Below are 16337 nucleotides of genomic sequence, written 5' to 3'. Positions count from 1 at the left end.
GTTCCTAATAAATTAATAAAGCATATGTTTAGGAGTACTGTCCAAAATTAAACTACAACCTCAGCAAATGTTCTAGATTTTAAAATCAAAGTCATACCAATTTTGTTAGTAATATGACTTCTTAAAAAGTATTTTGTTTTTTGGGTTTTCTTTTATTTTTCTTACTAAAAACAATTTTTTTTAATGTTTATTATTTATTTTTGAGAGAGAGAATCCACAGAATCCAAAGCAGGCTCCAGGCTCTGAACTGTCAGCACAAAGCTGTATGTGGGGCTCTAACTCACAAACTGCGAGATCACGATCTGAGCCGAAGTTGGATGGTTAACCAACTGAGCCACCCAGGCACCCCGGTGTATTTTGGTTTTTTATCACTAAAGCTCTAGATCACCTCAAATAATGTTGGATTTCAAAATCCATAATCCGTAGTTAACTATTAGAAAAAAGTCAGAAGTTGTTGATAACATAGGAGTTCTTAATTTTTTGACATTCTTTCACTTCAAGGAGCATTTGAATGTTAATGAAAGCTTTACCTGTTGGATGTTGATTATTAATACTACTCCAGTAGGGCCATAGGATGCTTAAGCTAAAATAGTTAACATTTTTTATTTATTAAGAAAAAATATTTCTATGTGTTCACAGAATAAAGACAATGACACTCTTAAGGATCTACTGAAAGCAAATGTTGAAAAACCTGTAAAAATGCTTATCTACAGTAGTAAAACACTGGAGCTTCGAGAGACCTCTGTCACACCAAGTAACATGTGGGGTGGCCAGGGCTTGTTGGGAGTGAGCATTCGTTTCTGCAGCTTTGATGGGGCAAATGAAAACGTTTGGCATGTATTGGTAGGTATCAAGTGTGAGCTGTTACTTGAAATTTAAGAAATGTTGTAGAAAGGTGCTGTCTTCAGCTTGGTTGGATTATAGAGGTATTATTACTATTATTATTATTATTATTATTATTATTAGGCTATTTTTAGTTTCTGAAAAATGGAATTCATTGCTTTAAAAATATGGATTAATAATTTTTTTAAACTTAGGAATAATTTGTAAAACTTAGGGTGCCTGGGTGGCTTAGTCTGTTGAGCATCCGACTCTTGATTTTGGCTCAGGTCATGATCTCACAGTTTGTGAGATTGAGCCCCACGTTGGGCTTTATGCTGACAGTGCAGAGCCTGCTTGGGATTCTCTGTCTGCCCCTCCCCTGCTCACACACATGAACTCTCTCAAAATAAATTAAAAAAAAAAAAAGGAAGAGCAGCAAATGTAGGTGCCTAAGAACTATTTTTCTATTGATTTATCCATTAGAAGAATTGTTAAAGCAGATAGCTACAAACAGCTAAAATAATAAATATTTTAAATATTTATTAAATATTATGTGATTTTATGTTTGAGAGATTTAAATATGTATAATTCTATAGTTTCTGACATGTCTAACAAGATAGAAGTACAGAGGTTTTTAAATTTTTTTTTTTAACGTTTATTTTTAAGAGAGAAAGACAGTGCTAGAGGGGGAGGGACAGAGAGAGAGGGAGACACAGAATCCAAAGCAGGCTCCAGGCTCTGAGCTGTCAGCACAGAGCCTGACACAGGGCTCAAACCCACAGACCATGAGATCGTGACCTGACCCGAAGTCAGACACTTAACCGACTGAGCTGCCCAGGTGCCCCAGAAGTACAGGGGTTTTTAAATCATTATAATTAAGGACTAAACTGTAAAATTTGAAAGATTATTTTATGTACATTAATTTGGGGTGTGTTTTTGTGCTATTCCAGGAAGTAGAATCAAATTCTCCTGCAGCACTGGCAGGTCTTAGACCTCACAGTGATTATATCATTGGAGCAGATACAGTCATGAATGAGGTAATTAGTGTGTTTGTTAATAATGAAAGTTGTATATTCTCATTAATGTTAAGTTCAGAAGTATATTTGCATACTTCACATTTAGAGTTGAAATTTAGTTCTTGGCTGATCAAGATAACTTTCACAACAGGGTGTTAAACAGAATATCTGGGAGGTATCTTACTAGGTATAGCTGTGAGGAAAAATACATATGTGTGGCAGTTGCACAGATTTTGTATGAGATATACAGAAATCTCTTACATACTTCAAGACTAAATCAAATGTTCATTTTAGTTATTGATTTCATTTTCTCTTCCTCTTTTTAAGGGATCAAAGTTGGCTCAGCTGCATTAGATCCTTTTCCTTGTCTGTTAGCTAGTGGAAGTATATATTGCTAAAAAAAGTGAGAGGAAAAATATGATGCCCAGGTAACCAGGTCTTACTAATGAAGAGTAAAAGCAGAATATGTAGAATTTGGGTGTAGAAGAGTTTTGCTAAACTTGCTGACTAGGTCTTAGAGAACTGGACATAAGACCTTGCACATAGGAGCTAGGTAAAATATCTGAAACCTTGTTTGGAATATTGGTTTTAAGGAATGAATTTTATGTCTAGCGGCAGGGCCCACAGTCTGTACTTTTTAAAAAGGTTTTCCAGGTGATTCCGATATTAACCAGGTTTGACCCACTGTTCTAAAGTTCAGTAATGTAAAAATGTTTCTTTCCTGTGATGCTTTTGCAGTCTGAAGATCTGTTCAGCCTTATTGAAACACATGAAGCAAAACCATTGAAACTTTATGTGTATAATACAGACACTGATAACTGTCGAGAAGTGATTATTACACCAAATTCCGCATGGGGTGGAGAAGGCAGGTAAGATCACCTTTTAGACTAAGTAATGATTGCATAAACTTACAGTAAACATGATTGCTTTTATTTTTAAACAACTTACTGGTTTATTATAAGACTTTTCTTGAGAAAAGGAAAGAGCTGACCTGGAATATCGAATTCAGTAATCCATTTTTTTTTTTAATGTTTTATTTATTTTTGAGACAGAGAGAGACAGAGCATGAGCAGGGGAGGGGCAGAGAGAGAGGGAGACACAGAATCGGAAGCAGGCTCCAGGCTCTGAGCTATCGGCACAGCCCGACGTGGGGCTCGAACTCACAAACTGCGAGATCATGACCTGAGCCGAAGTCAGATGCTTAACGGATTGAGCCACCCAGGTGCCCCTCAGTAATCCATTTTTTTAAAGAACATATTTAGGTAGTGTCCTTTTCCTTACTGATCTAAGAGTGAACAGCCTTGTTTTGTTTTGTATTTTAATAAAACAGTTTTCAGTTTTATTTTCCCAGTTCCCTTCCCCAGCAATGGGACAATACAATTGTAACTTTGTCTAGCTGCTGGGGAAATTCCTTAGCATTTTGTGGAAAACTGTTGGCTTTCAGAAGTGGACAAACTAGCCAAAAGTTAGACAAAATTGCAGCAACTATAAGAAGCAATTTAGAAAGAGGATCAAGCCACGCAGAGAAGCAAACTAGAAAATCAGTTTCTCGGGACTGTTCATCAAGTCAGTTTCCTAATTTCAAAAAGCCAAAGCAAAACATGTGGACTTAACTTTGCCTCTGTAGGTCTTTCAGCTGTTGTTTAAATTGTACAAGTTTTTCATTATCTTGAAAGCCTTGTTTAATTGAGGAATTTTTGAGCATAAGCCATAATTATAGGAAAGCCTAGGGTTTGGAAACTTTCACACATATTTTATAAAAGTTCCAGTAATTGCTGGTAAGGGGATGACCTAGTTGACACAGGCAGAGAAAGCCCCTATTTGTTCATAATCATTCCCCACACTACCTGAGATTCTGTAGCTGACTAGATATTGCAACCAGGATGCTAGCTTTTTGCAATTTGAGAAAATAGATAGAGGTATCACCTTAAGAATCTGGCCTTTCTGGGACAATTCTTGATCAAGTTATTATCTTTTGTCCAGGTTTGTAAACACACAGAAATATGATCTTCTCAAGGCATTCAAAACTGACTCATTTCAGAGGGACTGCCTCATATAAACTAAATTTGTAGAGAAGCTGATGTATTTATTAGAATGGCTTTTAGTTTATAATAGAAAAGCGTCTCTTCTCCAGTTAGAATACTCAGGTCGGATTAGCATCACAAGAGTACTCGGTAAGCATGGAATCATGGTGGAGTCCAATAGCAAAGAACATCACTAATTCTTTAATGTTTAATTCTGCAGACTAAATACTGCTACATTCTCATTCTTGGAGCCTTCTTTTCTAGACTCTGACAACTATTCCTTTTCTGTGGAAGACATTTTTCTTTGTGACATGGTTTAGTATCATTGATCAGCCATTGCTTTAGACAGGTGCATATAGACCATTTTTAGTTTGCCCTCATCTGGCAGATATGTACCTATGGGTTTCATTCCTTCCTCAGAGACTGACCAAATTTCATTTGTTCCGGCGTATTTCTCTTAGTTTCAGTCTCGGGCTATCCGTAAGTTTGCAGAGGGGCTCACTGTGGCCTCAGTGCTTTCTCTGCAACCACTTATTTTGATTAATCACCTTGTTTTAAAATGCACCTATGTCTGATAGGCTATGATCAGTCAGTCTAAATTATTTAATCTTACTTTCTTCCTCTAAATCTGAGATCTAGTTTAGTGATAATTACAGATTTGATGGTAGAAGGACGAAAAGTAAGCAAAGGAAGAGGTAATTTTGTAATAAGAAGCATCATTGCAAAGTCAGATTTGGCTTAGGAAGAGCGGAAGTTGGCCACTGCTTGCTCTCCCGGCTTTTGTTGGGGGCTCAAACACAGAAACAAAAGATGCATTGGCGGGGGAGAGGCAGAGATATCTGTGCATGGACTTCTCAGAAAGTATCAAGTAGTTTAAGAAATAAAAGTAATAATGATGGAAACCTAAGTTGGAATCTGATTGTGAAGGGCCTTAAATCCCACAGTCAGGAATTTGGATATACCTTGGGTAGTGGGACTGAGAAATACTGTACCAGTGGGGGTTTGTTGGTTCCAAACAGTAGAAACTAACTGTCGTTGTCCTAAGTAGACATGGGTTTATTGCTGTGGAGTTGCTCAGATAATCAAAGAAACAGCTTAAAGAATCAGATGTGGGAAGGACAGAATTCAGCACTGCTAGGGATTTAGAGAGGAAGGACTAATTGGCAGTTTTCATTAGTATTCTACTGAAGAGATGAAGCTGTTTTTGTTTTCTGTCACTCCCAAGATTTGCAGCCATGGGCAAAGAAAGGTGGATTGGCCTGGCTTTGGTTATGAGCCACTCCTTGGGTTGGACTAGGCTCCCTGATTGACAGTCCCACCAGCACTGCCAACAATGCGGAGAAGAAATTCTGCAAAGGGAAGAAGAGAAAAGGAATATTGGGAGGCCAGCAGACTGAAAAGCAGTGTGATCATGTCTTACTAGAAAGATGCCTCTGGTGGCAATGAGAGGATAAATTAGGACTCTGGATTAACTTGGATTGATTTGTGTCAGGCTCTGAAATAGAACTAGGGACTGTGTAAATGACATCATCGGGCAGAAGTACTTGGAGCTCTTTGGTGGAAAGGGCCGTATGTCATTCATTCAGCAAATAATTATTGAGTGTCTGCCATGTGTCAGGAACTGTTATGGCAGTAAACAAAACGAGGTCTCTGCTCTTAAGGACCTTAACATTTTATTGGGGGAGACAGCAGATAAATAAATGTGCAGTGTGTCAGATGAGGATAAATGCTTGAAGAAAAATAAAGGAGCTGTAAGGGTAGTGTCTGGTGAAGGGGGGTGCTGTTTTTTAAAGGGTGGTCAGAAGAGGCCTCTGATAGGATGACACTTAAAAGAATGGGAATTTGGTTTTGTATTTCCAAACCTCAGTGAAATGCAAGCTGTGATTGATAACAATAACTTTAAGAAATAAAAATATTTTCACAGCCTAGGATGTGGCATTGGATATGGTTATTTGCATCGAATACCAACACGCCCATTTGAAGAAGGGAAGAAAATTTCTCTTCCTGGACAGATGACTGGTACACCTATTACTCCTCTTAAAGATGGATTTACAGAGGTGAGATAATTTTACTACCTGATGATGTATAAAGTTTTCGCTAAAACGAGTCAAGTGTCAGTGTGTGTGGTAGTAGCAGTAATGGAGATAGGGTAAGAGAGGAGTTAAGTGTTGGCCATGTTGAATTTGAAATTCCTGTAGGATATCCAGATAGATAGCCTGTGGATCTGGATTTCAGGAACGAGGACAAGACTAGACATACAGATTTGGGAATCATCAGCAAAGAGAGGGTAATTTAACCTAATGAGCAGCGATAAAAATTATTGAGGGATTGGGCCTGGTGGATCAGAGGACTGAGGTTAGAATCTTGAACATTCCTAATATTTAAATGGATGGGCAGAAAGGGGATCCAGGAAAGAACAGGGATCCAACAGAGGAAGTCCAAAGGGAAGACAGAAATTCAAAGGGAGGACAAAGCATCAAGAAAAATTAAGAGAAGTCAGGTTAGAGAAGGAGTGACAAACACATGTCCTGGGCTAGGACACTTTCAGAGACTAGCAGCGGGCAGAGATCAAGTCACAGGATGGAGGGCAAATGGTGGTAAGGTGGTAATGATAGCTGGTGCTTAATCTTTCAAGAAACTGAACTAGAAACAAAGCAAGATGCTGTGTGGGGATGCTTACAAGATCAAAGTAAGACTTTTTAAGGATAAGGTATTTGTACAGGCTTAACAGGCTTTTATTTTTTATTTATTTTTTTAATGTTTATTTATCTATTTTGAGAGTGTGAGTGCGAGAGTGGGGAAGGGGCAGAGAGAGAGGGAGAGAGAATCCCAAGCAGTCTCCACACTGTCAGTACAGACCCCAGTCATGACCGCAACCACAAGACTTGGACTCTTAACCAGCTGAGTCACCTAGGCGCCCCAGGCTTACAGGCTTTTAGCATGCTTTCTATGAAAGCCTCTAAGGACAGTCTGCATGACAAAATAAAAACCAAACATCCAGAAGGAAAATGCTACAGCTATAAAGAAAGAAAGGGCTGCCACCACTAGCATCAGTTCTAAAGAAAGTAGAAAAAATGCTACAGGGAAGTGTAACCTTTCCTCACTCCCCACCCCTGCCATTGGCTGACAGCCAGAGCCCATGTAGTTACATGTTAATCTGCTGCCCCTCATCTGTGGTTTCTGCCCCAGATAAGCCTCTGTGGGCAGTCTGGAAGACCAGAGGTGAAATGGCAGCTAGGGAAAAGGGCTAGAGGGCACTGGAGCTGGCGGAAGTTGGAGTATCCAGAGATGAAACCACCCATCCACCCATCCATAGACTCCATATAGACTTATCCCTCCCCCACCCCAGAAGGTGGGGGTCTGGCTGCCACATTCATTCATTGATGAGAAAAGATGAGGTGGACTGAAGGGTTAGACATCTTGAGAAACTTTTAAGGACTCCATTCCGCATTAAGACTTTGAGCTGACTTCATCCGGGAACGATGAAAGTTACAACTGGCTGAGAACTCAGAGAAGAGAAAAGCAGTGTTTTCAAGGTGGAGTAAAATGAGTTTTGGGCATCTGTGAAGGAGGAAAAAGTAGAATCTCCTCCTAGGGTGGGAGTAGCTAGAACAGTGTGTGTAATGGGGGAGATGCCACGTGTCAAGAGACTGGAAGTGACCGGACGGGAAGATGTTTATAGCACGTGGTCCTTGACATGTAACAAAAATAGGAAGGAGTGTCTGAAGGCAGAAGTGCCAGGTGAAAACGTTGACAGCTAGTATGATTAAAAAAGGTACCTGTTAGAAACAAAACAAATGAGCAAAGGGAAAAAGGCAAACCAAGAAACAGACTCTTAACTACAGAGAACTGACAGTAACCAGAGGGGAGAAGGGTGGGAGGATGGGTTAAGTAGGTGATGGGGTTTAAGGCGTGCACTTGTGATGAGCACCAGATGTTGTATGGAAGTGTTAAATTGACTATATTGTACACCTGAAATTTAATATTACACTGTATATTAACTGGAATTTAAATAAAAACCAAAACAAACAAAAAAAGCGATATATGTAGGACCCGTGAGAGACAGTGTATATATTTTCTTTGAAATAAACCTGAGTGGTTTTTCTTTCTTTTTTTTTTTGGCAGGTCCAGCTGTCCTCAGTTAATCCTCCATCTTTGTCACCGCCAGGAACTACAGAAATTGAACAGGGACTGTCTGGACTTTCTATTAGCTCAACTCCACCAGCTGTCAGTAATGTTCTCAGTACAGGTGAGCAGAAAAATCTATTCTCTTTTCAACTTACTTTGTTTTACATGATCTTCTTTTCTGCCTCAAGCCATAGATTTTAAAAATTAATGCCAGTGTACTTTGAAAACTGTAGATATGTCCTGCATTTAAACCACTTCTCAGTGTATTTTAGACAAGTTGTAGAGTCAGGACTGTACCTTTAAATTCTGTTTGCTCTATTTCCTCAACAAATGTTTGCAGTATCCCCTGGATAGTAAACACTGGAGATAACAGAAGTGAGCAGGATAACGTTCTCTTCCTAGAGGGTTCAGTCTTGCTCAGGGGACACATACATGTCTTCCTCCTTTTCTGTATTTCTCGTTCTACCTAATAGAGTCATTTTTTGTTTCAGTTTTTATTCCAGCAGCTTTATTGAGATATAATTTACATACCATACAATTCACCCTTTGAAAGTATACAATTCAGTGGGATTTTTTTCAGCATATTTGTGCAAAGTTGTGCAACCGTCATGTCAGTCAATTTTAGAACATTTCATTACGCCAGAAGAAACCCTATACCCTGTGTCTGTCATTTACTGTTTTTCCCCAGCCCCTCGGGCCTAGACAATTCCTAATCTTTCTTTCTGTAGATTTTCCTAATATAGACATTTCATGCAGTATGCATGGTTTCTGTGACTGGCTTCTTTCACATAGAATAATGCTCTCAAGGTTCCTTCATGTTGTATCATATATTAATACTTCCTTTCTAACAGCTAGATAATGTTCTTTTGTATGGACATGCCACATTTTGTTTATCCATTAATCAGTTGAGGGACATTGAGGTGGTTTCTACTTTTTTGGCTGTTATGAATAATGCTGCCAAGAACATTTGTGTACAGGTTTTTACATGGACCTATGTCTTCATTTTTCTTGGTTATATTCCTAGATGTGAGACTGCTTCATCACATGACATAGATCTTAGCTTGGTTAGGTTGGTAGAGTTTACTTTTCTCTTGCCTTTTTAAAAATCTCCTGTTTTCTGGTTTTGTTTCTTGATAATACCAAGAGTATATTATTTAATTAAATACTGAGGAAGCAAAAGAAATACTGACATAGTTTAGTTGTATTTCATTAATACCTTTTATTCTTGAGCTCCTTTTAATATTTGTGTTCAAATTTTGTTCATACTTGGCTCTGTTCTGGAACGGACTTAGAATGTATTCACCAAGATGCAGTTAAGTTCAACAGTTTATTTCTGCAATTGGTCCCTTTGGTTCAAATCCCAGCCCTTTTCAGAGTCTTCGTTTTATTTCCCAAAGATGTGTTTTTCTAGATAATATTTAAAATTTCAATTTTTGGGGGCACCTGGGTGGCACAGTTGATTGGGCAGCCAACTCTTGATTTCGGCTCAGGCCATGATCTCATGGTTCATGGGGTCAAGCCCTGCATCAGGCTCCATGCTAATGGCACAGAAACTGCTTGGGATTCTCTCTCTCTCTCTCTCTCCCTCCCTCCCTCCCTCCCTCCCTCCCTCCCTCCCTCCCTCTCCCCCCCCCTTTCAAAAATAAATGAATGTTAAAATTTCAACTTTTTATTTTTTTTTATTTTTTTTTTTTTTAACGTTTATTTATTTTTGAGACAGAGAGAGACAGAGCATGAACGGGGGAGGGGCAGAGAGAGAGGGAGACACAGAACCGGAAGCAGGCTCCAGGCTCTGAGCCATCAGCCCAGAGCCTGACGCGGGGCTCGAACTCACGGACCGCGAGATCGTGACCTGAGCCGAAGTCGGACACTTAACCGACTGAGCCACCCAGGCGCCCCAAAATTTCAACTTTTTATAATTAAAAATTTCAAACAGTCTAAAATAGATGGTATGGTACTGTGAACTCCCAACACCCAGCTTCACCAGTTTTCAATATGGTGATATACCTCTCTACCCCCTACCATTTGCTTGTTTTTTTCCCCAGCTTTTTTACAATATAATTTGCATACCATAAGATTAACTCACTGTATGCATACATCTCAATGATTTTTAGTAAATTTATGAAGTTGTGCAGTCATCATCACAATCCAGTTTTAGAACATTGCCTAGATGAAATTAAATATTAATGTCATCAATATCAAGTCATAGATCCAGTTGGGATCCAATTTAAAGTTTATTTCACTTGAGCAGTGTTGGCATCTTGTTTTTATATTGTGGGTTTTTTCCTTACATTCCATCAGATGGTCCCCTAGTTTATTCCTGAATAGACTTAGTAAAGGTGGGTTGGTGTAACTGCCACGGGAGCAGACCATATCTTCCCTCACTACATTATGGTTACACTTGTGTTATCTTAAAAGCATGTGCTGGGATCCCTGGCCTTATTACGCTGTGGAGAAATGGCTTCTTGAACATTAAAAGATAGAAATGTAAATAAAGCAATACTCAGAAGAGACTGAAATCAACATTTTCACTCTGAATAAATCAATTAAAAAATTGAGTATTCTTGCAGTGTGACATGTGAGAACCCACTTTTTGTTAGGCATTTACTTACCCATCTTTGCTTTTAAGTAATTTGCTGCAAAGTAGCCCAAGCAGTAACTGTAGAAACATTGAAAGTATCTTTAAAAAAGAAAACTCCTGTATAGATTTGAAAATTTTTGGATTATGAAATTTTAGAAAATGAATATATCATTTTGAAATAGCATTAATCAGTGTGACCTTTTTGCTACCCTCCCTCATGCCTCACATTTCTTGTCCCCTCCCCTGCTTGAGTTTTCTGCAGAGAACTCCCACCATTTTGCATGTTGGTTATTTTACTTGTTCAATCTCTGTGTCCCTTCTCCTGTCCATTATTAGAATATATCCTGAAGGTAGTGATTTCTAATTTCTTCATGTTGTAGAGTGCCTCAGTGCCTAGAACAATGTCTAACATATATATAGATACCGTAGGTGCCCCCAAAAAGCTGGAATTAATGAACAAACGTAGTAGTCAACCAACTTTCATGAGAATCTGATGGAAGCAAAGAACCCTCTTCTTCTTTTACATGCCTCCAATTTCTGCAGAAAAGTAAATACATGAAAAAGTAATTCTATGAAAAGGGTTGCTTCATGCTTTTAGGCACAGTTCATTCCTGCTACCATATTTAAGCACATTTCTGTAAGAAAATCTGGACTCCATGTGCACTATTGTTTGGATAACAGCAAAGCCTCTAGCATGAGTAGGTGGTAGACATTAATAGATAACCTTTATTGTGTAGAATCCTAAGAGTTACTTGCACTTGAAGAACATAACCTTCTCAAGCTAATAACATCAGTAAAAAGACTTCAGAGGAGTGTCACAGAGCCTGTAGATCAAAAGGAAATGGAAATTCAGGAAGCCAGGTCGTTCTCTCCATCTCTGGAGGCCCACATGCTCTCTTGTCTCTTCCAGGCCATCTGCATCTTCTCCCCTTTCACAGACCAGCATTCATGGTTTCAAAGGGCACATGGCCCCCCCCCCAGCCAGCAGCCCTAGGTTTATGGGGCATTCTAGTTCAGGAGCCCCGTAGAGATTGACTAGAATCCTCGAGTCTCATTTCTGAATTTGTAAAACAGTTTTCTAATCTAGCCTTATGTCAGGTATAAAATTCTTGTCCAGTGAGCTTAGCTGGGGTGGGTTTGCAGAGCCTCCCGCCCTCTTAGCTGAGACTCTGCTAACAGTCTTTGTTAAAGGCCACAGGCAGAGTATGTAGATCAGCTAAGACAGTCGGTGAAGCAGCCAGAAGCCGGGCCTGAATGAGTCCCACGGAATGAAGACCCTACCGTGGTGGTGAGGGAAGGGGTCTGAAGACTGTCCTAATAAAGTGTCTTCGTTCTTTGTCAGCTGAATTTGTTAGAAATTTTGTTTAAGATCGTGTTTTTGTTTTAGGTGTACCAACAGTACCATTATTGCCACCACAAGTAAGCCAGTCCCTCACTTCTGTGCCACCAATGAATCCAGCTACTACATTACCAGGTAAGCAGCAGGAGACTGGAGATGTATGTAGTGATAATAGCATTAGTAATATTGTGCACCTTAAAAAAACAGTGGGAAAAACCGTATACCTCTGTGGTGACTTTTTATGTCTTTTCATCTCATTTTATCTTTGCTCTAACTTTGTGATAAATGAGAGGAAGTAGCAGTGAGCTGTCAGTCACCAGCTGTTAACTTCTGAGCCCCAGGCTCCTTGTCCTCAGCCAGCTATGCCTCCAGTGCAGCGTGAGGCAGGAAGAAGGAATATGCAAAAGTTCTGTGCTGAAAGAGAGCATTCCATATTAGCTTCTTTAGAAGCTTTAACATGAAGTTAGATTTGTGTTTATTTCTTACTGTTCCCAGTGAAGACCAAGTTTCTTTACCCATCAGATAACAATCTTATTTCAGGGATAACGGTGTTATTAGCAGTAACACTATTATTTCAGGGATCAAATATACTTGCATCATGAGAGCCTTTAACTGTATGACTGAAGATGTCATTGCACACACATATTTAGTGATTAACCAAGTGTGTACACAGACACACACAGAGTGGTAAAGAAATGTGGTAAAATGTTGACATGTGGGGAATTTGAGTGAAAGGTATATATATATATGAAAGGTGTATATATATAGATATATATATATAGATATATATATCTATATATATATATAGTGTATATATATAGATATATATATAGAGAGATATATATATATATATTATAGTTATATAAACTACTTTTGCAACTGTAAGTCTGAAATTATTTCAGAAAAAAATTAAAAAGCCAGAAGGATTGTGAACCTCAGCCATTCAAAGAGAAATTTAATTCCGTTTACTACCGTACTTGGTGACACAAATCAGCTCTTCCCCGCGACACTCAGGCCATCATCGTTCTTGCTCTTGGGTTTGGAGGTACTCGAGTGTCTTTTAAGCCTTACCTACTTAGCCATCTAATCACTTAGGTACAGAAAGACATTTCACATAGTGAGCTTTGTTGTTTTGTGAATGTTATGATACAGAACTGCCCCACAGTAAGTGGACTTCTGGTGTTCTCAATTTGAAGTGGGTAGTATTTTTTTCAAAACATGAGGATTGAATGTTTTCCCCGGAGGAAGTGGTTTTATCATTTGCTCTCTGCCTTCTCTTTAGGTCTGATGCCTTTACCAGCAGGACTACCTAACCTGCCCGCCCTCCCCAACCTCAACCTCCCTACACCACACGTCATGCCAGGCGTCAGCTTACCAGAACTGGTGAACACGGGTATGTGGCCCATCTTGCCTTCCTAGGACTCTGTCTAAATAAAAAGCTTTTACCCAGGAAGGCAGATCCTCTATTGCAGTTTTTTCTGGAAAGGGCAGGTCAGTTGAACAAATTTCAGTTGCTTCAAATAAATATTATTTTTTTTATTTAAAAAGCTTAAGAAAGAGGAAGAATATTTTTGTGATTCTCCTCTACTTGGCCGCCTCTCTTCCATTTTCCTCTCCTTGCACCGTGACAGCCCAGATACCAGAAAGGCCAGTTGTAGAAATAAAGAACAGCAGTGTGGTGCTGCTTTGAGTGAACTGGACGGAAGGTGTGCATTCACCCAGCACAAGTGAATGGACTCCTCGTGTTTGGGTAGCTGCCACCAGCGGTGTTTGTTTTGAGTAGCCAAGACCAGAAACGTGGGCTGTGAAACTGTCACCCTTGCTCAGCTGGCTGGGTTTGTTGTTATTTGATACGTATTCTCTGTTACTAATAGATGTTTTTATGATAAAAACTGAGAGAGACTTTAGCTACACATAGTTAAGCTGGCAGATACTCCAAGTATTTACGCTCAGATTTTATGCCCTGATGAAAATGAAGCAGCAGAGTGGCCCACAAGTCTGTTCTTCCAGTTAATGATTACCCAGCTCTCCTTCAACTTTGAGAGGACCGCATGTCAAGGCGACTGCTAGTTGCTCATTTCAGTGGCTAGGCCCCTTAGTGATGTCAGGGAGTGTGCACGGTCGTGTTTCTGTCTCGGTCGTAGGTGTCCCCTTTGTGCCGTCCCCATCTGTATGTATTCATCACCTGTCCTCATGGACGCATTTACTTTCCGCCCAGTAGTTTAAAAAAAAAAAAAAGGAAGACTAGTAAACCCTCATGTTTACCCTGTCTTACCACTCCTTTTGTTTTTTCTATTGTGCCCTGTATTCTTGGCTTCATCCGCCCTTTCCTCGACTTAACAGACAGACCCTAAGAGCATTGAGGTTTTCACCAGCCCGGTGGTTGCTCTGAATATATCGTACCTTCTGCCGTTCCTTTGTTTCTTAAAAAAGCAGCGCTCTTTTCCTTCATTCTCCATTTTGAAATCCTCACATTGAGCCCACCAAGCGTAATGGTTACCAGTCAATCAGAGGGCTTGAACAGAGGCTGAGTGCTTACGGTGAGGTGAGGCTAAGGGAGGAGGCTACAGGACAAGCGCCTCCCTCCCCAGGCCGGCCCGTGTCCTCTTCCTGTTTCTGTCCAGAGGGCCCCTCTGACTCAGCTGGGGGCTTGCCTGACTGAAGGGGAGTTACGTCCAACACTAGTGTGGCCGCATTGCTTGCCAGGTGGGCTTCTGCCTGTCCTAACGGGGAGAATCATTTCTTCTCTGAACTGGCTGAGTCACATGGAGGTTGTGGAGTCTGGAAGGCGGGAACCTTTCCTTCTGGCCAGCTGGTCTTGGATTGGATATTTAACCCTAACTGTCCTGGCCTCCACCTGAGGATAAGCAGAAGTTGCGATTTGTGGTGTCTCTCCTTGGCTTCAGTTTCCCTAATGAAATGCAAATAAAAACAGTCACGTGATGATGACAGCTGCTCTTTCAGTGCCGGGAGGATGTATGATCTGTGCCGTTTTTGTCCTAGGTTTGCCACCTCTTCCTTCCTTGCCTCCCCGAAACTTACCTGGCATTGCACCTCTCCCCATGCCATCCGAGTTCCTCCCGTCATTCCCTTTGGTTCCAGAGGTGTCTTCTGCAGCGAGCTCAGGGGAGCTGTTACCCTCCCTCGCACCCACCGGGAGCCCACCCTCCGACCCTGTCACGACCACTGCAAAGGCAGACGCTGCCTCCGCACCCACCGCGGATGTGACGCCCCCCACTCCCAAGGCCCCCACCACTGTTGAGGACAGAGTCTGCGAATCCAGCCCAGCCGGCGAGAAGCCTGCTTCTGCAGTTACGGATGCAAGTGCCTCCGAGTCACCTTAACTTTGAACCGGTCTTCGGAATTGGTGTGGTGGGCTTTGTCTAACCACAGGAGCGTGTCTGGAAATGCAAACTCTCATTAATTTCATACTAGTTTGTACCGTATCTGTAGGCATCCTGTAAATAATTCTAAGGGGAAAACTAAGGAAGAGGACGTGGGCTTGTATCCTGCCAAGTCGGGGTGGGGCTCATAGGCTGGGAGGGAAATGTCAGAAAGTGCTTGTATTTTAAAAACAACCAAAAAGAATTTAAGAGTGGCTTGCTGCCAGGTTTCCACTGCCATTCGTGGGGGTACACATCTTTGGGAAAGGTGACAGGGCATCCACGAGGCTCCCTGTCCCCCTGCTGCTCCTCCTGTAAGAAAATGAAATATTTTATGCCTAGTACTCACATGCAACATTTCTTGTATTTTGTAAGTCGTTTTTGAGAATGCTGACCACCTCACTTAAATTGTGAAAGGAACAGATATTTTACTTTTGGTTTCTGTGAGTCAATCTCTAAAGGTTTACACGAAAATTCCAACTGAAGATGTTTGTTAAAGTTACACAGTGTGCACTATGAATTGGACATCTTTTTATTCAGCCTATTCACAGATCTTTGTTTAGAGCTCTCAGAATTACTCAGACAACATTTTGTAACTGCTGCTGTTGCTTTATACGTCCACCATCAAATGGCATTTAAAAAGAAATAAAGGAAATGCTGCACAGTTTTAAACCAGAAGGTGGCACTTTGTGGCTACTTCTAATATTATAGCTATACTGGACAAGCATAGATTCAGCAATAAATTACAGTAATTTTATTTTTCTTCTTGTGGTGCATTTAAATGACAACTCCTAATTGCCATGTATGCACTTGTTACTCTCAAGTATGTCACACATCTTTAATGTAATTTTTCATGTCTTTTGTTGGCTCTCTCCCAAGTTTTCTAAGAGATGGTAAGTTAAGTGGAATTGATTTATTGAATGAAATTAAATGCATATTGTATCTGTTTTTTAAATAAGACAAAAGAGGTTCATCAGTTATTGACCTGGTAGTAGTAGCATGAATGTTGCTAAGGGCCCAGCACGTGTAATTGAGCTGCGACTG

The 16337-nt window shown here is 40.4% G+C and overlaps 1 protein-coding gene across 1 annotated transcript in view; it reads left to right on the top strand.

The window, feature by feature from the left end:
* GORASP2 (golgi reassembly stacking protein 2) overlaps positions 1-16050 on the top strand; it is a 34455-nt gene extending 18405 nt beyond the window's left edge. The window contains exons 3-10 of the mRNA XM_019459335.2: positions 640-843; positions 1773-1859; positions 2577-2707; positions 5787-5919; positions 7988-8111; positions 11959-12045; positions 13193-13303; positions 14914-16050. Coding sequence (XP_019314880.1) covers positions 640-843; positions 1773-1859; positions 2577-2707; positions 5787-5919; positions 7988-8111; positions 11959-12045; positions 13193-13303; positions 14914-15254 — 1218 coding nt within the window. The 3' untranslated portion in view covers positions 15255-16050. The remainder of the gene's footprint in view (positions 1-639; positions 844-1772; positions 1860-2576; positions 2708-5786; positions 5920-7987; positions 8112-11958; positions 12046-13192; positions 13304-14913) is intronic.
* Positions 16051-16337: the final 287 nt, after the last annotated feature.

Source organism: Panthera pardus, unplaced genomic scaffold (assembly GCF_024362965.1).
Source record: "Panthera pardus isolate Hobbes unplaced genomic scaffold, ASM2436296v1 HiC_scaffold_10, whole genome shotgun sequence".
Classification (NCBI taxonomy): Eukaryota; Metazoa; Chordata; class Mammalia; order Carnivora; family Felidae; genus Panthera; species Panthera pardus.
This window is presented reverse-complemented; position numbering and strand designations above follow the sequence as displayed.